Here is a 25772-nt window from a genome sequence, read left to right on the forward strand (position 1 = left end):
GCACCTCCCGTATGAAGACAGGCTGAGGAAGTTGGGGCTTTTCAGCCTGGAGAAGAGAAGGCTGCGTGGAGACCTCATAGAAGCCTTCCAGTACCTGAAGGGGGCCTATAGGGATGTCAGGGACTGTAGTGACAGGACAAGGGGTAACGGGTTAAAACTTAAACAGGGGAAGTTTAGATTGGATATAAGGAGGAAATTCTTTCCTGTTAGGGTGGTGAGGCACTGGAATCGGTTGTCCAGGGAGGTTGTGAGTGCTCCATCCCTGGCAGTGTTCAAGGCCAGGCTGGATGAAGCCTTGTGTTGGATGGTTTAGTGAGAGATGTCCCTGTCCATGGCAGGGGGGTTGGCACTAGATGATCTTGAGGTCCTTTCCAACCCTAACTATTCTATGATTCTATTTTTTCCACCACTTATTCCTTTTTAATTCAATACCATGAAATGTTATTTTTCCTTAGTATGGATACCTCAGCAAAGGCTCTTAAAGGCTCTTTTGAGACTGATGTGAATATAGCATTTAAAAAATGCAGTGTTAAGGGAAATGCACATATATGTTTATATATATTTTATATTTTTTATATGTATATATTAAAATTAATCTCACGCAAGGGGAAATTTTAAATCTTTCAGGTGCAACAGTGCTGTTACTGTTGTTCTTGTCTCCAGATAGAAATAACATCCACTTTTTTTTCCTGCTGCTTTGACCTTATGCCTAGTTATGCTTAGAGATGTAAAGGTCAGAGTTAAACTTCCTTCCATTTCAGGGGAGTATGAACAAAATACCTTCTAGTACAGATATCCTTGCAAACCTTAATCCTTTTAGCTTCTTCAAACCCAGGATTTTTCTAACTGTTAGAGGATGCTTTGTTTTGAGCTTTAGTCTTGTTACAGAATGGACTTAAAAAGTAAAAATTAGATGCAGAACACCTAGTGTTACCAAGTCCAGGCTTACAGAACAGGCAAGTCCTTTCCTTTTATTGCAAGTTTTTATTGAACATGGATCTTTAGACTAAGAATAACTATTTGGAGTACGAGAAATGTGTATGCAATATACCTATAGGTTTATTTTTTCAACATTAAATTTAAAGATCTACTTCAAACTACACAGTTTTCCACAAGTTTTATTTTCAAGTGTTCATGCACACGTTGTTTACTTCACCACAACTACAAAACATGTAATGCTGCATTTTTATTTTTTATTAAAAACTGTAGTTTACCGGCAGTGAACAGTATGGCCTTGACAGAAAGAAAAGGGTAGAAGGGAGGGTGCAAAGCAGACATAGCCAGGCTCTTCTCAGTGGTGCCCAGTGGCACGACCAGAGGCAATGGACACAAACTGAAACACAGGAGGTGCCCTCTGGTCATCAGGAAACACAATTTTACAGTGAGGGTGACCCAGCACTAGCACAGGTTGCCCAGGTAAGCTACGGAGTCTGCATCCTTGGAGATACTCAAAAGCCGCCTGGACACAGTTCTAGACAACTGGTGGCCTTGCTTGAGAGGGCTGTGATGGTGTATTCCTCCCACCCTTCCCAGCCTGCTTGGGCCTGTTCTACAATTTCAATAACTCATGTCAGGCCTTGGCCGTTGCGTAAGACCTTGGCAATGAAGCATCCCTTAATTGTACCAGGAACACTTTCAAGGCTAAGGTGAGGGCAGCACAACCTGTACCAGGAACTCCTGAGTGCGAGATGAGAGTGTGGGTAATCATTCCCCTGATAACCTTGGAACATTCCTTATCTGAATGCTCCAAGTGAATTTACTGATAACTACAGCCAACCATCTCACAACCCTATAAACAGCAGTGCTAAGTAGACCCTTGGAGCACTTTTGGATGGCAGAAGGCATCCAGATCATCCTGGCACCAGGATCTTGCTCTGAGTGGGACACGTCTCAGGGTGCATAGACTCTCAAGTTCATGAAAACGGGACTGTTGGCTGATGATGGGACCTGGACTGATATCCCCACTAGTTGAAGCTCAACCCCCACCTGTTGAAGAAACACCAAAAAGGTATTAGATGTGAGTATTTCACTAATTCTCTATGAAAATTTTTATAGGTATACTTCTATATATATACATATACGTATCCTTGTGTGCCTGTGTTACCTTTGTACATCCGCCTATACATAATTATGTGTGTACGTGTAGAGTGTCTTCTAGGAAATATGGTATACTTGTTATTATCTTAAATCTACAATACTGTTATTATTGCTATGTTTATAGGTGATCAGTGGTTAATCTAACATTTAAGTGCTGGTATGATTAAGTGCTGTTAAATCCTTTAGACATAAACTGTTGCCTGAGTCCTAGCCTAAAATTGAACCCAGCTGCATGTGGGCTCCTCTCTGAGCAGGAGTTTAGTAAGCAAGGGGCATTCAGTCTGAATCTTGTGACTCAAGTAAGAGTGTCCCTTACATTTCCCTCCCTTACCCCTTTGCATTCTGGCCTCTGTATAAATCAAAGTTGATTCTAATTTGACTTTTATTTATATGTATTACCCATGCAGTAAGTAATAGAGTAAACCTGCCATCGAACTTCATTGTGCTTCTCAAACTTACACTGAAGCTTGTTTTGGCTTATACCTTTGACAGTGATTCTTTCGGAGACCTAAACCACTCCCTTCCATGACAAGAGGAGTTGGACTAGGTAACCTCCAGAGGTGCCTTCCAACTTCAGACATTCTGTGATGCTGGGATATCTGACTTAAAATAAATCTAAATTTTCAAAAACAAGTTTTTAAAGAAAACTGGTGATTTTTACAGCAGGCCATCTGCCTTAGTGAAATAAACAGTACAGTCTGCCCTGTGCAAAAAATCTCTTCTTGCACCATAGAAAACTCATAGAAAAATAAATTTGGATTCTTAAAACTTAAACTACACAGAAAAAAGTACTTTTGTTGCTGAATTAGAACTTCCACTTAGAGATTTAATGCCCTTTAATTCTACCCTGTGCTTCCCTAGGTTTAGTACCTTAGGAGAGGGCCTTAGATTTGCGCCCACTTGCTAATAGAGCAGAGTCATCATGCCATCTAGTGGTTGCACAGGTAGTAAGAGATTCGGACCAACTAGAAACTGGTCTGACAGCATTAGAGCTAAGCGCAGTGAAATTTTCAGGGTGGGCATAATGCTGCAATAACCCGAAACATTTTCCCACTTTAAAGCATGATTTTAAAGCGTGGTTAAAGTGTGTTTCTTAACTTTATACAAATGATAGAATTTGTTGTATAACAATTTATTCTTTAAAACTCTTTCCAGTCTTTATAGATCTCCTGCAAAGATTATGAAGATATATGAAGACTGCTATTTCAAAGTACATGAAGGAAAAGAAGGTGATTGGATTTACAAAAGGCATATTGATGCATACCCAGGTATTCTGTGGACAATGGGAGAACACTGGATGCTGCACACCTTGAAAACGCCTTTGACATAGTCTATGTTGGTGAGACATAAATAAGTGGACAAAGGCAAGTAGAGAAACACTGGGACCGAAATCCATGTGAGATCAACACATTTTTATCAGCATACAAATGTCAACTCACAGCAAATTACTAGTGGCATCCTGCAGGGACTGCTATTGGTACCACTACTGTTTAGTACTGTTACTAGTGACCTTAGTGATGGACAGACTGCACAATCAACAGATTTTCAGACAGAAAACTGAACTGGAGAGTGATAGTCGACACACTGGAGCACAGGATTGGTGTTTTGGACAAAAACAGGCTTAAGAAATGGACTGATAGGAAATTCACAAAGTCCAACCCATGGCACATGCAAAGTGCTGCATCTGAGATGGAATAAAGACATTCAACAACAATTGAATTGGCTGGAGATCAACCCAACACAAAGTAGCTTTGCAGAAAGAAACTGAATGTCCTGGTTTACACAAAAGTGAGTATGGTTCAGCAGTGTCCTTGTGACAAAGGTGACCAACTTCACCTTGCACCTTACTGGTGACAGTGTAGTTAAGGAAAGTAATTATTCTCCTATATGCAGCATTTGCAAGATCACCTCTGGAGTGAACACTATGTTGAGTTTTGGGCTCCCTGGAACAAGTGAGGCCCTGACATACTGGAGTGAGCCCAGGGAAAGACCACCAAGAGCACAGGACATAGTGGGAGAGGACAGGATGTCCTGTTTCTGTCTAAAAGAATCTAATGGAAAGATAGAGGGAATGTATGGAGCCAAACTCTTCTCAAAGGAGCAACAGAGATGGGACAAGAGAGCAGCTGGTACAAATTAGAACATGGGAAATCTACATTACACATTAGGAAGAAAAAATATTCACCATATGCATAGACAAATGCTGGAACATGCGCCCAGAGAGGCGGTGGTATCTACACCCTTGGTGTTTGGGTCTCAGCAGCATATATCCTTAGCAGGGGCTGGACCTGATGACTTCCAACCTGAATAACCTGAATTATTCTACAGTGCTACAGTGTGGAGGAAAATCTGAAAATACACAACTTGCATATTTCTTCTTCTAAGAAACATACAAGGCTCTCACAGACAAGGTAACAGTCTGTAACCTACTTCTGGACACAGATAATGCTGAAAATCCCATGGCATGCAACTTAACCTCTGCTAAGAATTAATATAACTGCTGTACAGAGATGACAGAAGTAGGTGAAAAAGGACTATTACCAGCTAGAAGCAAACAGGCTTAGGCTGTGGTTACAGGAGTTGCATGTGTTGCTCTTTTTGACAGAAATAGTTTCACAGTTTAGGTTTTCAGTTAGCACTGCTGTGAAGCGTATGTTGGATGGAAAGGAGGATGTGAAAAACTGTGAGAATTAACTGGTCTTCCCTAGTTGATAGGTCCGGTGGTCAGAGCTTCATACAAAAATCTGTTTTCCAATCTTAGTGCAAACTTTCACTTTCATCATGGCATTTTCACAATGAAAATTTCAGCAGTAGTTATTTTTGGTGGAGTTACTTTTCTATTATGAGGATAGGACTTCTCCATTAAAATTATATCAGTCTGGGGGCTAAAAAGTGTAAATATTATCCTCCTTTCATATATATTCACATATCACAGAGCTAGCTATGGCAATAGCTGAACGGCAATTGAACACAGCACTTTCTACAATGCAGATGAAAGTTCAGAAACTTGAGAGTACTTCAAAAGGATATGAAAGCAGACAAATGTGAGAATGGCTCATGGAAAATATTGTTGTAAAAGTGTGAGTAATAAAAAAAGAAGATGTTTCCAAACTGCCACTATCTAGACTTAGCCTGTCAAAGTAAAAAGCTGATGACATTTTACTTTACCATTTTATTTAGAAGTATAGTGAATCATTGCACAGTACATGTTGAATAAACCATTCACGTGACTAAGCAGCGGCAGGCAGGTATTTACTCAGGAACAGTACTTGAATAGGAAATACAGCTGTCAAAAATAACTGATGGAAGTATATCAACATCTGGCTAAAAAGCAAGGTCAGCTACAGGCATGAGCACCTATTTACAAGTGAATGAAACACTCCTTTTGCAGTAATGGAGCTCTAAAATGTTTCATGTCTTGAAAGCTTGCATTATTCTTCCCCCAAAAGGGATACTAGCACAGGAAAAGTAGCACTGAAATTTCCTGCAGATTGTATTTTGTAGTGCTTTGGAGGGTTGTTTATTTCTTTTATTTTATTATCGTTGTTGCTATTACCACTATTATTATTTTCTTTTGAGGTCTTTGCAGAACATCAGCCTTTCAGGATATGGTTTATGTCTTTGCACATCCTCAAAACGGCCAGTGAGGAGGGGTGAGGGGGATGGGGAAGCTGCAGCAGAGATAAAAAGTGCTATATTTAGCTTAATATACAGGTTCCTAAACCTCAATCCTACATCCATCACACTTGTAAAAGAGCCCTGGTGTGGGCACTAAGCAGAAGAAGCGGAGGAAGAGGCTTTTCGACCAAAGATAACCGAAGGCATCACCCACACTAACCCTTCGCTTTCGCCGGAAGGCTGTGAGAGGGAGACCCCCCCGCCTCCTAAAGGAGTTGATCCTTGCTCCCGTTGTTCGCGGGGGGCACCCCTGCAAGCACCCCACGACCGACTGACATACCGGCACCCTCGGTAAGACTGGTATTACTTTAACCTGCCGTCTTCCGCCGGCCCCGCAACCCGCTGAAGGAAGGATCGGCGCCGCGCGGAGCTCCAGCCGAGCTCCCGGGGAGGGAGGAGAGAAGGCAGACGGCTGGGGGGGAGGCGGGGGGAGGCACGGACTGCTCCGTCTTCCCAGTCTCGGAGGAGCCGGGCGCCTACCTCTGGTCAGGGCATCTCTGCGGGTGTCTGTGCTTGTGTTTGCGTTCCTCTCCCTGCCCCGCAAGACCCATGGCTTTGGCCCCCTCTGTCAGAGTCCTCGGGAACAGCTGCTTGTCCCCAAGCCTTCCTGTCCTCAGCCCTGCATGTCCCCAAGCCTGCCTGTCCTCAGCCCTGCATGTCCCTAACACTGCCTGTCCTCAACCCTGCATGTCCCTGACCCTGCCTGTCTTCAACCTTGTCCGTCCCCAGCCCTGCCTGTCCTCAGCCCTGCATGTCCCTAACCCTGACTGTCTTCAACCTTGTCCATCCCCAGCCCTGCCTGTCCCCAACCCTAGCTGTCCTCAAGCCTGCCTGTCTTCAAGCCTGCCTATTCCAAACCCTGCCTGTCCCCAACCTTGCATGTCCCCCTTGCTTGTCTCTTAACCTTGCCCAGCCTTGACCCTGTCAGTCCTCAGCCTTGCCTGTTTTTCAATCCTGTCCCTGTCTCAACATTGCCTGTCCCTCAACTCTGCTTGTCCCCAGCCTTGCCTGTCCCCAACCCTGCCTTCTCTGCTATGCTTTCCCCTGCCTGTGGTGCTGCGATGCCACATTGCCCTGCACCTCTTTCCAACTTTCTCCCAGGCCCATGATACACTTCTTCCTTATTACAGAAATGCCATAAATTAGCTGTGGAAAAGGCTTATTTCAGAGAGCAGCCCCTCACTGGCACTGCAAACTTGCCCTCCCCGGGCTGCCCTCAGCCCTTTCCCTAACATCTAGGTGGCTTTTGAGCTTAATGGGCTTCTGAAGTGCTATTGTAAATAGTAGCAGCAAAAGATGATGTCTAAAACATTTGTATACCAGCCCTCAAATACTGAAGTTAGAAAAGTTAATATTTGTAGTTTGCAATTACCTTTCTGCTACTGTTAGCAAAAAATAATTTCTCACATCTGCCTTTTCTGTTTTCCTCCCAGCAGTCAACAGTTCAAAAGGTGAGAAATTCCACTCTTTCTTTTTCAGGAGGCTTTTCAGACTGAGCTGTCTATGTATTGACTCATTTATTGAGAGAGAGTCCTCTCTGTTTTAGTAATGAATGAGGTTCAGAAGAGTTATAAGTACACATTGTAAGTCTTTGGAGTTTGAAAGATCCCCTCTTCATCAGCTTTTCCACCTGGCAAGACTTGCATAGTAAGTAAATGACTTCACTTATGCTGTTTGGAATGAAGATAGATTTGAATTTTACCAATAAATTGCAGTAATTGCTAGATCCTTTTGTGTTCTTCACGAATCCTACGCAATTTGTGGCACTGTGTGGTGAGATTTGAAAACAAATTAAATTCCACAAGAAGGCATTCTTAAAGAGGTAAGATTTATGCTTTCCTCCCTTGACCCCAAAATATTTGTTCAGTCTGATGTTCAGAAGAAACTATTTTTTTTCAAAAAAGGAAGTGGCAAACCTTTGGGGCCAAAGTCAGCTTTACAAAAGTACTGCTCAAAAGGAGCTGTTTGACCAAAACGGAGGATCACTTCAAGGTACCAGCCCCCCTTCATTCTAGGAAAATGAGAAAAAATTGTAACGATGTTTAACTACACACAATTATGTAGCCCATGAGGTATCATTAATGCGCTTTACAGAACTTACACCTTTGGTTTGTTTGAAGATTTTGTTGGCTTCACACTGGCACAATGATTTTCTAAGAACCATTTTTTGTTGTTAAAATTCCATCAGTGGTTTAAGCATATTTGATCTTTTTTAAAAGCATGCTTAAAACTATTCTTGCTTTGGATCTTAAAGACATCTGGGTTTTTTAATACCTTTTTTTAGCTGAAACTCATTCCCCACTATTGTCACAGCATTTTTCCCGTTGTGTATTTCTGTATTTCTTCACCAGGCAGAGAATCTTTGCCTTTACTTTAAAATAACTCTCAATTGCTTTCTGAAAACTAATGATCTTATTTGGTTCCTTGAAGAATCTCCTTACATTAGCTGACTTTCACGAAAAGCATGTATCTTCTTCTCACATCCCCACCCCCCTTTTTTCCCCTCCTAGTGTTTCATTGAAGAGTACTGCAAACCATATGGCTCAGATGTAAATACTATTGGCCTAAGGTAGAGCAATTTCAGGCAAATTGATCATGTTCAACAGCAATGTGAGTGTAAGATGAAGGATCTGTGCTTTGCTCCTTAATAGCAGCCACTAATCTGACGGCTGGTTACTACTAAGTAGTTTGCATTTACTGTGTTCTTTTATCCCTATTAAAAGAATGGAGAGCTCTGCTCTGTGTTAGGAAAACTTCAAGTGTGCTGATGTGATGTGTCAACAAAGAATGGGATTTAGAGTTAAAAATCTGGTAATAAATGATACTATCTTTAGGTAGTGGATCATAGTTTCATGGTCAGCTGTATTTTTTCTGAATGCGATGGGGTGAAAAATGAAAAGCAATTTCAAGAAATGAAAACAGAGAGAGGCCCTAATTTCCTTTTAAAGTGTAGCATTTTGAATCTCCTTGTGTAGAAGGGAACTGAAAGCAGATCTGATGGGTGTTCTGCATGACCCTTAAAGTTGTTTGTTGCAGTATTCTGCATCCAACTTCTTCTAGCTGCTTTCTAAATTTGGATCTCTCTACCAGTCATTTTGAAAAAAGGGATGTGAAACACTTCTTTCATCTCCTTACAGTGATTTATGGGATGATGGCATACTTGTAAAGAACTGGCAAGAATGATAAGAGAGAGAACAGCTACACAGCTTGATGTCATTCTGGAATATTGCTGGAAATGCAGTAGACTCTGTTAACCATCTGCTTTAGATCACAGGAAGTTTCTGAGTGAATCTCAGGGCACTGTCTTAGAACAGTAAGTATTTCTCAAATTACAAGAGGCTTAGGTAGTAAACCCAAAGAAACTGATAGCTAATGAGATTTCTTTTGGCAGTTCTCTGTGAAATACATCTTGTGTGTGTCTCGTACGTCCATGCATGTCTGGGTCAGTGACTAAGCAAGGTTGTCTGTCTTGGATGCAGAGGTTAAACTGAGCTTATCAATGTGTTAATTTTGTAGGCAAAACTGACGCAGAATCTTCAAACTGGCTCTGCCTCGGCTTGTGAGCTAACCTGCTGTTCTGAGGGATCTCAGAGCAGATGCTCCGTGCTGGTATTATTTAGTGGTGTTTTCCATTTGCCTTTAAAAGCATAGTTGACTACATAAGAAGCAACTGAATATGAGCTTCTTCATTTCCTCCCCCTCGGTGTAAACGTTAGCTTTTTGAGCTGGTACTTCTTGATTCCATAGACAAAATTGTGAGGCAAAATTTTAGATCCCATTGTTTTCCAACAGTTTCAAAATTAGCCATCAATATGTCTGATCTATCAACATTTTGTTGTTCTCATTGAAGGCAAGGAAAGTTTCTACTAGCTGTTTCTACAGGGTCCAGTCTTGCAAAGTTTATACTCAGTGGAGAAAAAAGCATTGTCCTATCCTATAGTTGTCTTCTGGCTTGGGGTCTAAATTTGAGTGCTTCTGCAAGATTGTCAGTTTAATCGGAAATGTGAAATACATCTAGTGAACAAGAAAAGGGAGGAAGAAAACCCTGTGGTGCTTCTGAATTAAAAATAAACTTGCCATGAAAAATCTAGATACATTGGGGGTTGGAACTAAATGATCTTAAGGTCCTTTCCAATCCTACCTATTCTGATTCTATAATTCTGTGATTACCTGATGTATGAAAATATCTCTTGTGATAAAAATGTGTAACTTTGGAAATGTGTATTTGAAAAGGCCTCTTCAGTACCAGGCAATAGTTATACTCTCAGATGCCCAAAGGATTCTGTTTCACTGTGCTTGTGATAAATTGTGAATCTGTTTTCCTTAGTCTTTCAGAACAAACAAGAAGAATTCAGTTTCATTTGTCTGGAGAAGAAGTGAGAAATAAGAAAATGACTCTGATGATTTTTTTTTTAATGATTATTTTTGAATCTGCCACTGGTAAGTATCAATCTTCATTTCAACAGTAGGATGTTCAGAATAGTTGCTGAATATGTGGCATCTTCTTGACAGCTGCTTAGAGTGAGGTAAATATTATATTTTGCAGTGAAGAACAAAACCTCAAAGATTTTGGCAATTTCAGCCCAGCTCCAGAATTGGGAAATTTGGTCCAAAACCCCCAAAATTATGAAATTAAAAGAGCAGAGAATCTACCTGGAGACACCTGATGATGTTGTTTTGAGAGCATGGCTTTGTGAAAAGCCACAGCAAGGCCATTCAGAAGTGTGGTCGCAATAGTGGCTAAACAACAATAATCTCTGAGAACCTCAGGACAAACAGAGACAGAAGGCTTATTTTATTTTGACTGTCGTGCTAGACCATAGTCCCTTTTCTGTATTTATATGATTTCTGTATGCCAAGATACATTTGGGAAATTTGTTTGGAAAAGTAGACTTTGAGGCTAAATTTTACACACATAATCTCATTCCAGAGCAACTTCCCCAAATATATCTGAAGCTTTAAAGAAACCTAGCTATATACTGATTTAGTTTCAATTAAGAAAATAAAAACCTGCAAATGTCAATTAGAAGAATCTCTGCTTTTGTGGCAGTTGACCAGTTCTGAGTATTAGCTGTAACTGTCAAGTCAAACCATATGTGAAGAATTTCTCCTTTCCCCTTCCATTTGTGGCAGCTGCCTGACTGTAGAGTGAGTCCAGATTCTGCTGGTTGTGCCCATTTGATTCTGAAACTGTTTGATCCATGTGAAAGAAACGCAGTTTTCCAAGTCTTCATTCTATGTCACACAAGCAAAACCAGAAGGAGAGGGAGGGTAAAAAAAGACATTTCACTGAGTTTTCCAGTAAGAACTGCTGGAATAAATAAATGCTGCAAAACCACTCTGCTGAAAGAAAGTTGCTTTATAAAAGTCCAGCAGTAACGCAGCTGACTTTGAAGTCAGGCTAATGTAATTTTATGAGAGAAGTGCTTGGCTTTCTAACGTATTTTTCTTCCCCTCTCTCTCTAAAGGGAAGCTGTGTCCCCTTCGTGCTTCCATTGATGTGCTAGAAGGGGAATATTTTTTCCTTTGTTATCTTGAGTCAATGCAAGAACATTTTCAGGAAGGAGCATACGCAATAAACTGGTACAAAGATAATGCTGGAAAGCAGGAACTGATAAAGGAATCACACAGAATTGTTTCCCAAATGAATTTTCTGGAGTTTTGGCCAGTTGAACTTGCTGACTCTGGGAATTACTCTGTCATTCACAGGTAGGTGCACAGGCCAGTGAGTGAACATCTTGCCTTTGTGCTTGTCTAGGAAGAAGATGATTTCTTTGTCTCGCTTTTTATTGTTAGTGGCATCCATACAAAGGAGGTACATTACCTGTACAATCACCATTCAGGCAGACCTATAATGTTTACAAATAGCTGTAGGCAGTTGTAGCCTTTTAAAGGTTCTGTAAACCTTTTGATAAGGCAGGTAGCATTTCTGCTGGGTTGTGATTAATTACCTAAGCAAAATGAGTGATAGGCAACCCTTCTGTCCACTGCCAAGTAAAAGGAAATATTTCCTTGTCTTCTCCACCAGATTTGTGCTTCCTTATTCTGCTGGGTGGATCTCATGCTATGAGGCCTGCCAAGTGATTTAATTGTAAAGTAATAAACAAAAAGTGGCATAGCTGAACTCTGGTTTCTGTGCCAACCTCTTCATACTTGGAGACATTCAAAGAACAGCTGAAATAACTGGATTTGGTATCCTACCGCTGTAGAACATAGTGAGTCAAAAGAGAAATACGGGTGGGCCTCAATTTCTTGGTGGTTAGCTTCATTAGAACACCATGAAAAACTAAAAGACTAAATTAAAGTTTTCGCTGCATTGAGTTCTTACACCCAACTTGCACCAAAACTGTAATTAATTTACAGTTGAAGCAATAATTCATTTTAAGCAGGTTGTTTTGGATGTATTGACTTGTGCTGTTCTTCACGTAACATTTCCGAGGTTCTTGCGTGGTTTGTAAGTTACGGGACTGCCGATACTGAAAAATATTCTCCACATTTCTGCAATAACATCACAGGCACAAGTTTGATAGTTCACGGTTTTAAGCTAGACTTCAGTAGTTAACTTCGAAGTTAACTTGGAAACTGAAAACTTCATGTTTTATTTTTCTATGTGTCATTAATTATTATAATCTTACTTCTTAATAAAAATATATATCTTGACCACTCTGAAACAACTTTTTTTTTTTTTTCCTCCAAAATATTTTTTTTTTTTCCATTAGGGCCATACAGATACTAAATTTTCTATTAGGGTCAGAATGAGGGCACATGCCAGAATCTTGCAAATGTCATACATGGACTTTTCACAGGTCTCACCACCGGAACAATAGGCATAAGGGATTTTTTCTTTTTCATGGGATAGGAATGGTATCTCTGGCTTAGTTTATATGATGGTTCTCACTATTGGCAAGCATATTAACGCAGTTACTTTTCAACAAACAGTATTTGCAGAACCATACTTCTGCAGAGAGGACTTTTAGTAGTCTTCACTCGTAAGGAAAAAGTGTGGGCTATTGTGGACTACTGCATTGGTTTATGATGACAATTAGAGTGCTATTAATTTCATTTCAGAGCATTTATAATAGGATAAAATTTTGGTTTTGAAGGTGGACAGCTTTTTATTTTCAAATGTTTAATTTAGAGGTGAGTATTTGTAAGCAATAGGGCAAATGATTTTTAGAGTGCTTATAACTGTTCAGGCAGTTTTGGTGAACAAAGTGCCGATTAAATGTACTGCAGATTTTGAGAAAAATAAGGCAACGCTTGTTGACAGATTTTGCAAATTAATTAAATCTTGGGATTGTGTTTTTCCCCATATGATACAATCTACAATGCGCAAGAAGCGAGAGGTAAAAATTATATAACAATGTTTTTACAGCGTGTTATACACTTATTTTTGACTTAAAGTATCAGATGTTTTCCAGTTAAAGCAGAAGTCTACTGCTAAGACACAGCTCAGATAGCTAAAGTGTATGTATGCTTGTGTTGGTGTGTCACATGTTTGTTAGTATAGTAGACAGGATATAAATTCAGAAATTAATAGAAATCACTTGTAAGCCTGAGTGTGTGCATCTTCAGCAATGTTTCTTGAAAGTAAAGGGTTTCATATGCACTGTGGTAAGCATTAAAGTTGTGTCACACATCTTGGGCAGGATTTCTGTTTTCTATGTTTTTTCATAGCTTATACCTTGTGGTTATCAAGAAAATAAAAGCAACCCAGAACAGAATATAAAAAGCAGGTCATCTTGTTACTCGGAGTTGGTGACCTTGAAACTGATGGAACTTAACAGGCTTCTGAAAAAAGTGAAGGCACAGATATCCACAATAAACACGATACATTTTAAGACCCTAATACTTCTCACATTTTCACTGTGTTTAGAACAGTTGAGAGCAGTGGGAATACACATATTTAGAGTTAATATTTTAGTTAGGAAGGCAGGGTGACAGTTTCTTGCAGTAGGTTGAAATATTGAGGTAACGCTGGCTCGTTACAGTGAAACAGCTAAGGGATGACTCTAGAATTGGCTATGTATCCAGTAAATTTGGTTTGTATTCTCTAAGGGCTTTCACTTCCCTGTATCTTATCCTGAGTGAAACCAGTTTTTGTTGTTCCTTGGTGGGTTTGGTGAAGGGAGTTGGAAGCTTGTTAGACTAGAAATGGTTTTGTTCCCCACAGATTATCACTGAAAAATCTCAGCAGGTGAAAACTAGGCTATAAATACAATGGCTTAAATACTAGCATATTAAACAAGACAACTTTACATTTTTGAGGGGTTGAAAATCATTTATATGGTAGACAACTAGAAATTATGCAAGCCAAATTTAATTAATCTTAGTTTGCTTAGGTACAGTTTTGTCACTTTCCAGGGAGCTGCTCTTTGTTTTGGCGCATCAGGTAGAGTATCTTGACCCACTTTGAGTGAAATCCTCATATTTGTTTAAGTGATGTCACAAAATATGATCACAGAAGAAAGCCTCTGGAGGGACAATGCTGAGGAGAACACATGGCTTTACTAATCCTTTTCTTCTATCTGCCTAATCTACATAGTCAAATTGTATGTATTTTGTGGCTATATCTGTAATTGCCTCTCCAGCAGTATTCAGATACTAGTGTGATTCCTAAAGAAACACACAGACTCAGTGGAATTAATTGAAGCTAACTTCTATGTCTACACCTAGACCTATCACAGGTACCCTTTATCATGAGGGAGAGAGTGTCCTTTCTGGAGCACAGATTATCTTGTCCTAAACCAAACATATAAAATAGGTCATGTAAACTGCACTCTAAAAGGGTGGCTATTGTCCCACTGCTGAGTATGATTAGTAGCTCTAATTTAAATGTGCAATCGTGATGTTGAAGAATAGGTGAGAAGGACTTCACCCACTGTGAATACCCATGCAAGAGCAGCACTGATGAAAAAGTTTTGATAAGGTTTTTCCTGTTTATGACACTGCAGTTAACTGATTGAGAAAACAAACCACTATGTTTTGATGTATACTCTCAATTGCAATTATGAGTAATGAATATCTCAAGTGAGTAAGGAGAACAACTAGAACCTGGGTAGGCTGAAAAAGAGCTACAATGTGAAGACAGTGAGCAAAATAAGTACGCCTGATTGGGGAGTTTAAAAAGGAGGAAAACAAAAACAATCCCAAACTTGGTCTAAATTCACCACACAAATGATGTCCTAACAGTTCCTCTGAATTTTGTAACAGTAAAAGGCATGTGTTTAAGCTGATACACTTGTCAGGCTTGCTTCTCCATTTCAACTGCTTTGCTCCCTTAGCGCTTCTCATTCTTCTTTACTAGTTTCAGTTCTCCTGGGAATGATTCCTTTTTCTTTTCTTGGAGACAGAAAGATTCAAGCATATTTATGAAGTGATGACTTATACCGGAGGCAAGTGCTCTGCGCTGCTTTTGCTTTGCCAGAACTTGTACTTGTTCAGTAAAAAATGGGAGCTTTATGCATGAACTGTGAAATCTCACTCATAAACTTACAGAAGCATACGACTTTCTCTTAGGTCCTAACTTTGCAAAAGTTATGCCAGCTTTGTCAAACTTAAGCCAGAAGTCCTCCAGCTTCTTTTTGCTTGGTAGTCATGCATTTGGACGTATCCAGTAATGGAATAACTCACAGCTATGTTCTGATTCTTTAGAGGAATATGTGGATAGAACACTGTAGATATCTGAATGACAATGTTCAGCTCCTAGATATTCAAAAGAGGCATTTTTTGAGCATATTCACCGGATCTGCAGATCTCTGATCTGTGCAGGCTGAAAGACAATGGGACAAATCCTTTCCAAAATGCCTTGTTTTGCAGGCATGCTTGAATCCATAAATGATTCTGTCATTCATGAAACTTGCATAGTTTAGAAATATTTCCAAAATATTGGTGACTATCTGCACACCATCAAAAAATGAATAATGTTGCTTTGTGAACAGTAGCAGAGTTGCCCATCTTGTTACCGTTTTAAACCTTATCACTGCAGAGGAGAGTAAGCCTGCAAAATCACTAGCTGATTCAAGGTCCTAAACCTCTTTTATGTACACTTGTAACTATATATGATGATGCAGATTGTTGCATCCTTTTTCTGGTCAGTATAGCGTACATTGTCATATTTCATAGATATAGCTGTATTGTCAAATGTTTTGTGATAGATGTTTTGGTTTAGATAACCTCCTTTGTTATGGGAAACACATATTTGGGAGTGGAAAAGTAATAAGGAAGAATATAAATAATTAGGTCAGTGTAGACATACTTATTACCTAACAGATGTATTAAAGGATTTATTTGTGGTTTGCTCCTAAAACTGATTTTGCTAACTTTTTTTTCATAGCAATGGAAAACAAAATCTCACAATTCAAAAGTGGACCTTGAATGTACTTGAAAGAAACAAAAGCAGCTGTTTCAACAAAAATCATTTAACTACAGAAATTAAAAGTGCTGGAACTGGTCATTCACTGAAATGCAGTGATTTGTCTGTCAGTGAAAATAACAGCATAACATGGTACAAGGTAATTACTGCAACTGTCACTCAAATAATTGGCTATAGAAACAAAACGTGATTGCAGGAAAAATTAATTACAAACAAATTTTTAGATGCATCTACAAACCTTGGAAAGCTTTAAATTAGCGGATTATTAGGGAAAAAACCATTCAGAAGTAAGTACAACAGCAAATTTTTCTCTGCTTTCAGATTTGTTAAAAAAAAAGGTACCTGTAATTATTAGAAATTTTAAATAAACTTGTAGTTTCAAATGGTAAAAGTTCTGATGCCCATGTCTGTCTGCTGATTTAGCTAGCAGCTGGCTTATCCAGCTGCTACTATGCTGATACAGATATTATACTGACACTAAATAAGGTGCCAAGATACTTGTTTTACAGTTGGCATGTGCTTGTAAAGTAATTGAAAACTTTTCAATTTTGCTGTTTCTGACCACTTTTTACAAAACGTGTAACAGATCCATTTCTGTTCATTTTAGGCATATCACTGAACTCTCTACCAGCTTGTGACAGAGCATAGGTGATAGTTGTGCAAGCACCCATAACTGTTGGGTATCGTGCTCAACCATTAGATGAAAAACCCTGCCCCTATACTTTGCCTTATGCATTGCTCCTCATTCCTCTCAGGTGTCCTGGCTGGAGTAACAGACCTGGTTCACTCCATGTTGGATAAGTTTCAGGAAGAGTCTTTGGCTGCTTAAGTACAGGCATTTGGTTTCTCTCTACCCTAAGCTGAGATAGAACAGATATACAGATGCCTTTTGTATGAGAGAACCAAATATTGATCTGTTTTCCTAGGTATTTCACTTTACATGTTCTATGAAATAATACCCCCCCCAAAAAAACAAACCCAAGGAGCCAGAGTTAGTTCTGGGGGACAGGGAAGTTAACAAATCTGAGTCCAACTCTTGACATCCTCTGAGATGCTCACTTTCCCTGTTATTGAGACATTTTACTTTAACCTGAAAGATCCTTCTAAGTCTAGACAGCTTTTGGCCACAAGCAGGTGAAACCTCCAGAGGCAAGGAATCATTCTGAAGAAAACAGATGAGTGCATTTAAATTCCCAATACAATATTTTTATACCCAGACACTTACTTAGAATTTCAGAGCTCTCAACTTCTAATGGGTTAAATGTTCAAGTGTTGCATTTAAGTCAACATATCTGAAAATTGGGCCCCCAGCTCCTTTGGGTCAGATAAATGTCATTGAGATAGTAAAAGAGTGGTGATGACATAGTTTCAAAAACAATTATTTTTAACTTGTTTAATGTTTTGAATGTATGTTTGCTACAGAATAATATTTTCTGTCTTTATTGATGCAGGACTGTAAGAACTATGAAAATGAAACGGAGCTGGAACTGGATTTTGAAACCTTAACAGTACAGCACTCAGGGATATATACCTGTAAAATTTTAATCAGCCATGAAGGAAAGATATACCACAGCACAAATACAATAAAGCTGGTAGTAGAAGAAGGTAAAAAGGTTTTCTAAAATTTGGAAGCATGCTTTTTGGTTCTTTCTACTATGGAGATTTTTAATTGCATTTCTTATTTGATAAATACATACCTAGGTGATCACATCTGGTTTGAAATATTCACAATAATTTCAAAAATAAAAAGGCAGCAGTTTGTGTGACATTACCAATTGCAAAATTTATTTAGTATGTTTTCCCTGCATTGTTTCATTTTTAATTTCAAAATTAGCTGCTGTAAGTCAGTCATACAAACTTACTAAGAGTTTTGGGGAAGAGCATTTCAAACCACTGTAAGTTGCGCACTGTATAAAATCTATGCATTTGAGAAAAATCCAGCAAGACATACTGTGTTTTAAACTACTCCATAACGCCAGAGTCCAGATAGTATTCTTTGAATTAAATGGAATGTATGCAATTAGTTTTAGAAATATGTAATTTTCACTGTGGTAGAATGTAAATAAGCTATTACTTCAATGCAATACTTTGTATTTTAGATGCACCAGAGGTTGTAACTTTGGAGATAGTTGGATGCCATGAAGAAATTGAAACAGAAATAGGTATGAAAGCAGTACAAGAGTCTTTGTGATAGCTACTGCATATATATGCCTTTTTTTTCTGATCTCTTTATGGTTGATGGCCTGGTTAAGTGTAATCAAATCAAGAACTCTTTGATTCTTCTAGATGTGATCCATCATTACATCTGGTTATGTTTTTCTTTTTGCCAAATGTATTCCATGATTGCTATACAAGCACACTAAATGTGCTCTTTTGTAGAGGTAGAAGCTGATGTTGCTGCTCTGACCAGCAAGAGAAAGTGGTGGTGATGATAAATCATCTCTCCATGGATTTCTTTTGTAGATAGCTAACCCCACAGAGTAATGTGTGAAAGACGTACAGTTTGTTCAGTGAACACCAATAATGAGTAATTCCCTTAGTACCTAACTTAGTTGAGGATGTTATTCTGCAGGGAAATGGGAAGTGTGAGGGCTGACAGTCCTGGTAATGTGAGCATGAAGATCTGTCACTGCTTCAAAGAATAGATCATATTGTCAAAAGCCAAGACCTTAACTGTGCTTTTGGCTGGGAGTAGGTTAGATAACATGGTCTTCAGTCTTCACACAGTGTTGGACAGGACCCAGGATTTTATGAGGCTGTGATTAATTTTTAGAACATCTATGAAACATTCTGCAGGGGTTACAAAGTCCAGAACAGAGAACTGCTCATGGGATACATTACCTGGAAAGCTGTCATTTTACTGCACTGCGGATGTGAATGGTCCTTCTGACTAGGTCTTTTCATGTTATGCTTTGTTTAGGTAAAGAAGAGATACTCAATTGCACAGGATTCTTGGGCTACTATATGCCAGAAGATGCCAGCCTCTACTGGCTAATTAATCAAGAGTTTCCGGAAAAATGCACAGGTATCCCCGGGACAGACCCTTCAATATGTGAAGAAGAATTCAAAAAATTACAGTAGGTTTCCTGAGAATACTGCATTTGTGTTTGTATGTGACAATGTCCTGCACTTTGTGGAACTGCGAAGTCAGTAAAACCTCAGCCTGAGGTTACTTTAGAACCTTTTCCCCAAAATCTTCCTCTGGGCTAGTTGTGGGCTTCTCTACAGATAGTGCTGCTAACACCATTCCTTGTTGCAGGCTGGGAAACAAGTTCTATGTCACCAGGCTACTACAGATTAAAAAAGTAACAGACGAGGACATGAATCGTAATTTCACCTGCATGTTGCAAGCTGATGAAAGAACACAAACAAAAATAGTGAAACTGAAGAAAGGTACAGTATAATCTGTGAATAGTACTTCTCATAAGTAATCACTAACTATGCGAGACTTCTCAGTCCTGACGGCAGGGTACTGATTTCAGAACATCATTTCAAGTATGTCAGTGTGCTTATGAAGGGCCTGGCCCACCTAGTGCTAGACCTAACAGCCCCCTGGGTGATTCCTACTGCTCTGAGACAGGGACAGAAGGAGTTGCTGCTATGTCTGCTAGAGCAGCTGCGTGAGGGATCCATAGGTTGACTCTGGTGCTGTGGACACAGATGGGGGGGGCTGAGCTATGCTCCAGCTGACAGATCCCTGGGTGGCACTTTGTTAGATCCCATGACAGAATGTTCCCTGTCCCTTCCTAATTATTAGATCAGGGGGATCATGGGGGTTAACTAACCAAAGTTTGGTGCAGCCCAAAGTCTGTTATTTGGATCTCCTTGCCTATTAAGCAGCTCTAAAATTCCCCCTCTCCCTCCTGAAAGGCCAGTCTTTTATATTCCTGATAATGCCTGAAATGTTCTGGACCATGGTTTCTCTCTTGTCAGGGACTCCATCCTTCAAGCTATGGAAAGCTGACATCTACCATATAGTACTACTTCACATTTATAGTCCAGACAGCCAGGAGATTTGTGGCAAATGGGCATTCCCATTCCTTTCCATCTCTCTCAGACCTTTCCAAGCTGTACTGGGAGCAAATATGTGAAAATAGACTAGTCAAAAGATGTTGCATTTTATAAACCAAATGAAAGTCTGACTACAGTGAGCATGACTTCACAGTGCCTTCACAAAGACTTCACACATTTAAGGGTTAAAAATCTGTATTTTGAACTTAAAAGACAAAGGTAACAGAATAATAATTAATGAAAAAAAAAAATCCTGAAAGAGACTAGAGACAGAAGGGAAAAAAATTATCTTGGTCAAAGGGATTAAAGGGATCATTACGGGCTGTTATGGATAGATGAGATGCGGGTGAAAGGTAGAGAATAACCGGAAATAATAAAGAACTTTTAAAACCTCATCATAAAAGGAGGTGACCACCAATTTGGGATGCTTTACTGTAGTGTCAGTCTTGATCCCACATACAGTTCATTTATGTGTGTGGTGTGCATGTGAATGCATGTAAGGTTGTTCATCCAGTTTTTAGAGTAATCCATGTTCTGTAGTTCTCCATCTCAGGACAAGTGGCATGCATATGTGCTTGAAGTATTAACAGGAAAGTATTCACACTAACACTGAGATTTTCTGGGGGTGATTTTAAGATGCCATTAGTACCAAATAGAGTAATCTTGTAATCTTGTCATATAATAACCTTTTGTTAAGGCTGTAATGTCCTGGGTATCTATTTTACAGGGAACACCCGAGATCTGCCTGTGCACATATTTACAACAGGAATGGTCCTTACTATACTATTTCCATGTGTTGCTGTAGCTGCAGTGTTTGTCTGTGTGATGTTTAGAGTCGACTTAGTTCTATTTTACAGGAACGTATGCGGAAGAGATGACACTGCTAGAGGTATGAGTTGGCTAATGTTGACATTGGAATAAGTGCATTGATTAAAAAATAGTTTCTGGTAGGTTCTCTGAAACAGTCATCTGAGGAACAGTCAAAATAAATCCAGGAGTTTTGTGCCTAGAAACAGCAAAGAATATGTAAAAGAGAACTTGCTGGTCATGTGCTAAAATAAGTTTGTTATACACCTGGGGCAGTAACAGCAAATAAACCCAGTGAAGAAGCTGCTCCTGGAGCAGGTAGTGGAAGGGATGTGGTTAAATGCAGTTCAAATGTGCTCTGTTCTGCCATACTCTTCATCACAAAAGTTGATGAAGGTGGAGAAGTTTACAATTATCTATCTATCTGTAAAGGGGATGAGCATTCTAGAGTTGTCAGACAGGCAGATTGGCATAAATTTGTTTTAAACTGGTTAAAATGCTTCCTCAACTGTAGAAGCCACTGCAATGTTTATATGTATAACATCACAATGTTTGTCACTAAAAGCACTTGAGAGCAGGAGGGCACACTACCAGTAATCTACCAGGCAGCATTAAGGAGCAAGTCTAAGAGTCACCCAGTTCTGTGTATAATTTTTCTGAATTTAGTGTGAAAAAAAATGGCTGTATACATATATCTGCTTTTCTTAGCCCTCCTTATTCTCTAAATCAGCTTGATTACACTGCGGTGGTTGGGATGTCTGCCAGTATTATTTATCTGCGTGCTGATGTTAGCTATCACTGTGTACACTGGCTTACTGAGAGGATCTCCGAGAACCAGCACTATGCCACCCTGGAGGAACTGGTTGTCTGATACTAGGCAATGGATTTCCTGTTCCTAGAGCTTTTGCATGCGTAGGGTTTCACGGACTATAGTTTGTGCTCTGTCTTATGAACTATATGGATTAAAGTATCCAGAAAGGGAAGCAAAGAAGTACTGTTTAAGTTACAAAGCTATGTGCACCACTGTATTAATTCAGATAGTTTTCTATGGCAAAGCTGAATTAGATATCACTCAATGGGGCAGACCTGGCCTTTGAATTGTTTCTGGATTTCATGTTTATAAATTACTGCCCAAAGCATGGCCAGACATTGTATACTCTCATAATTAAAATAATAAATTGATTTATTCTCTTTTGCCAGTACCCATTCTACAGAACTACTTGATAGTTTTGCACAAAAGAGTAAAACAAATGTGTGTGTCTTCAATATCACTTAAATAGCATTCTTACCAGGTTACAGGCACAGTTTTGCTTCCCTTAATTTTCTTTATCATCACACATGACATTAATTAGTTAAATTATTCTGATTTAAAAAAAACCCACCTTAATGTAGGAGGGGTATGTTATTTTCAAATGTTTGCCCAACGCAATTAGAATCTTTTGCGTCAAATTTAAATTGATTCAGATTTGTTTGTCTGTTTGTTTGTTTCAAGACTGTTCAGGGTATTAAAGTTGTTTCTAGATGATTTGGTACAGAGACAATTACTTTGAAAACCAAAGTGGTGGATCAGATCCATGTTTCTAATGGTTCCTAACAAGACAACAATTGGTGATTTCTTTCCAGATGGAAAAGAATATGATGCATTTGTATCTTACCTGAAAGACTGTATTTCCCCTACTGAAGATGAGAGAGAATTTGCTTTGAAGATATTGCCCATGATACTAGAAGAAAACTTTGGGTACAAGTTATGTATATTTGAGAGGGATGTATCCCCTGGAAGAGGTAAGTGAATTGAATGTTCTTGTCATTAAATAGGCACATCATTTTCTCACAAAGGTAAAAGTGTGTAATTAGAAGAGAGAAGAATTCTCTCAAATGTGTTGTACATTTTATATTTAATCTAGACTATGTGCATGCAATGTTCACATGCACACGTTTTACGTGGTTTATAGATATTTTTATGAACTCATGTATGCCTAGACACACACACATATCTTTAATTACACAATACCAAGATAAACAGATGAAGAAGCTAACATGGAGAAAGATAAGGTGAGAATACAGATGATGTCAGATGTTTCACAGTAGTAGTGCTCTTGTTCTGCTTTTGCTGAGAGCAGGTGCTTACAAATGAACTTTTGTTTAGTGTACAGAGCAGCTGGTGTCTCTGGTACTAGTTATTAGATAACTTGCATGTTTTTTACTGTGTCTTCAGTGTGGTGGTTGAAATCATTTTGTGAATGTAAAGGGTGTCATAACAAAATAGAAATGTGAACATGGAATTCTGTTTCTCTAAATGGCCTACGGATAGACAGCCTTTTGCAGATGATTGGAAAAAAGATACTAGGGGATTCAATTTAGTCCAAAGATCTAATTGAGGAATAGGATTTAATCGTTAAAAACACAGAACAATAAGGTCAGCCAGCTTTCTTCAGGCAGCATCTTGTCTCCTTCTACCAATTCCTGACATAGTTTTTTAACCTGAGAGGTACCACAGCTCTCCCAGTAAATGTTTTTTCCAGTTATTCTCTCCCCTTAAGTACTAAAAAAAAGTCTTTCTGAAGTGTTCAATCCGATTCTTTCAATAGTTTTAACTTGCTTCCTTTTCTCTGGTCTGATCCGTTATGAATATAGAAAACAGAGTATTTCCTTCTATTTACAGGACCTTTGGTGTGTTGCACTACTCCTATTGGCCTCTTTCTCCTCTCAATTTTCTCTTCAGGGTCCTCCCACAGTTTGCTTTGCCTTTCCCTACAGGGCACGTTTTCTACGTCTCTGGTCTCTGTAGACTGTGTCCTATGATGCTGAAGCAAGCAGAGGAAGTTGTGCCTGAGAATTCAGTTTGGTGCTTGGTTGTTTGAAGGGTATCACTTTGATTTAATTTCTTCGCTTGTCATGACAAAGTCATGGATCTGAAATGCAATTGTAACTCATTCTGTCATCACATGATAGTCTTCTCAGCCTTGGATTACTGGCAATAGATTTGGGTATTCTGTGATGTAAAAGAAGGAGTAAACTGAGGGTTACTGAATATTTAGAGAGAGGTTGTTGTTGGTGCATTTCTGTGGAATCACTCCAATGGTATCTATTACAGAAGAGTAGAGATGTCTCGTTGGAGTGAAAATACATTCTGCTGTCACCTAGTATCCATCTGACTACCAACAGCTGTCTAGGATAACTGGAGACTGAGCGTGGGTTCTTTTGTCTGCTCCAGAGAGCAAGCTTTGGCCACACCTGAGCTCATTTTCACAGACTCTTAATCTATAATGCATATTAATCTTTCCATAGGGACAGAATGCTTACATGTCTCCTCTATAGGAGCATTATAAGGGAAGCATTTTTGGTACATGTTTGACTGTTAATGGATAAGTCAATTCAGTGCCTATCATTTCAATTTAGTTTAATAATACGTTTATCTTTAATTTGCAGCGGTTGTTGATGATATCCATTCATTCATTGACAAAAGCCGAAGATTAATCATTATACTGAGCCAGAACTACATTTCTGACAGAGCCATATATGAACTTGAAAGCGGACTGCATAAAGCCCTAGTTGAAAGAAAAACTAAGATCATATTAATTGAGTATATGCCAATAAGTGACTACAGTTTCTTGCCAGAATCACTGTCTCTTTTACCATCAAAGAGGGTTGTGAAGTGGAAAAAGGATAAATCTCTCCACGTGAATTCCAGATTTTGGAAGAACCTTCGGTACCTGATGCCAGCGAAACCTACTAAGAAAAACATCAAAGGGCACTATAATAATCTTGACCTAGGCTCACAAGGGGCTCAACCACTGACAGAGGGCTGTGAGTTTAATGGAGTTGTATAACAATTCTGGAGGCAGAAGACTGTGCATTTTGCTAACTACTAGAAAACACAAACTGCACACTTGCTTTGGAAAGACAGTGTTCAGAAGAGGTCAAGTTTGGGATCTGAGAAGAATGTAGAAATTGCTTCAGTGGCCAAGATGCTAAATGTTATCCCAGAGCGTTTTGTTAACCTGCACAAGAAGCAGGAATTCCATTCTGCTTAGGACTTGCCACATGGAACAAAACACAATGCAGGACATTTTGATTTCACATTTTTCAGTAATGTAGAATCATATGAATTATACTTGCATACATTTTGAGGCCCTTTAATAAATGTATCTCTATTTGACACATATTATTATTTAGGTGCTTTTCATTTTGTATTTTGGATTTTCCTAAAGACCTTGGTTGGGAGCAGATTCAAATGGCTCCTGCCCTATAGAGCTTTGCATGCAGGCCTTCGGCAATGTCAAGCAGAAAAATCAAATGAAAACAGAAAAAAGGAGGCTAGAAAGAGAGCAGATTTGGTCCTACTAGCAATATTCGCTACAGAGTTGTATGTAGTCTGGAAAAGCCAAATGGGACTGATTTGAAGGAATGGTAAAGGCTGTTTCCATCCTTCTGTTTTACAGAGAATACTGTAAATGCTCATTTTGGTAGGGAGAGGAGTGGGGTGAGCTGGAGATAATAGTTTTTTGTTCACAGTCACTGATACCTACATTATAACATGAGCTGCCTTTAGCTGAGGGATGTAGGGGATTTACATGAAAATGAGCTCTTTGGTATGTACATATACTCCTAACCCTAACATTTGTATTTAGTATTATTTTTTAAAACAAACATAGTAATATCATTCAAAACCATACTAATCCTCCCTTATTATTAGTTGCCTGGCAGGATATACTAATCTGACATAAATTGGATAAAATGGATAAATCTGATAAAATGGAACCATATTTCTTTCTAGTACCAATGGGGAGAAATCAATAGAGAA

General features: G+C 39.1%; 1 protein-coding gene across 13 annotated transcripts; it reads left to right on the forward strand.

Moving 5' to 3' along the window:
- Window positions 1-1773: 1773 nt before the first annotated feature.
- Window positions 1774-25133, forward strand: IL18R1 (interleukin 18 receptor 1). 13 transcript variants are annotated; one of them, XM_065677750.1, is made up of 16 exons: window positions 1774-2017; window positions 3253-3885; window positions 4377-6066; window positions 7255-7597; window positions 7680-7767; window positions 8913-9088; window positions 10103-10215; window positions 11244-11484; window positions 16112-16289; window positions 17602-17755; window positions 18250-18312; window positions 19071-19227; window positions 19410-19543; window positions 20889-21050; window positions 22592-22750; window positions 24398-25133. In XM_065677750.1, the coding sequence occupies exons 7-16, from the start codon at window positions 10167-10169 to the stop codon at window positions 24796-24798; spliced, it is 1698 nt and encodes a 565-aa protein (XP_065533822.1). In that variant the 5' UTR covers window positions 1774-2017; window positions 3253-3885; window positions 4377-6066; window positions 7255-7597; window positions 7680-7767; window positions 8913-9088; window positions 10103-10166; the 3' UTR covers window positions 24799-25133. The 13 variants fall into 13 exon arrangements, with proteins under 13 accessions (XP_065533822.1, XP_065533823.1, XP_065533820.1 ...); XM_065677751.1 differs by having other exon boundaries at window positions 7255-7422; XM_065677748.1 differs by having other exon boundaries at window positions 4377-4508; window positions 5033-6066; window positions 7255-7767.
- The last annotated feature ends 639 nt before the right edge of the window (window positions 25134-25772 follow it).

Source organism: Lathamus discolor, chromosome 4, assembly GCF_037157495.1.
Source record: "Lathamus discolor isolate bLatDis1 chromosome 4, bLatDis1.hap1, whole genome shotgun sequence".
NCBI lineage: Eukaryota > Metazoa > Chordata > Aves > Psittaciformes > Psittacidae > Lathamus > Lathamus discolor.

Coding starts and splice junctions, on each gene's coding strand:
- IL18R1 (XM_065677744.1), top strand. CDS start 10,167: ATGACTCTGATGATTTTTTTTTTAATGATTATTTTTGAATCTGCCACT. Junction 10,216..11,243: donor TATTTTTGAATCTGCCACTG/GTAAGTATCAAT, acceptor CTCTCTCTAAAG/GGAAGCTGTGTCCCCTTCGT. Junction 17,756..18,249: donor AAAGCTGGTAGTAGAAGAAG/GTAAAAAGGTTT, acceptor TTTGTATTTTAG/ATGCACCAGAGGTTGTAACT.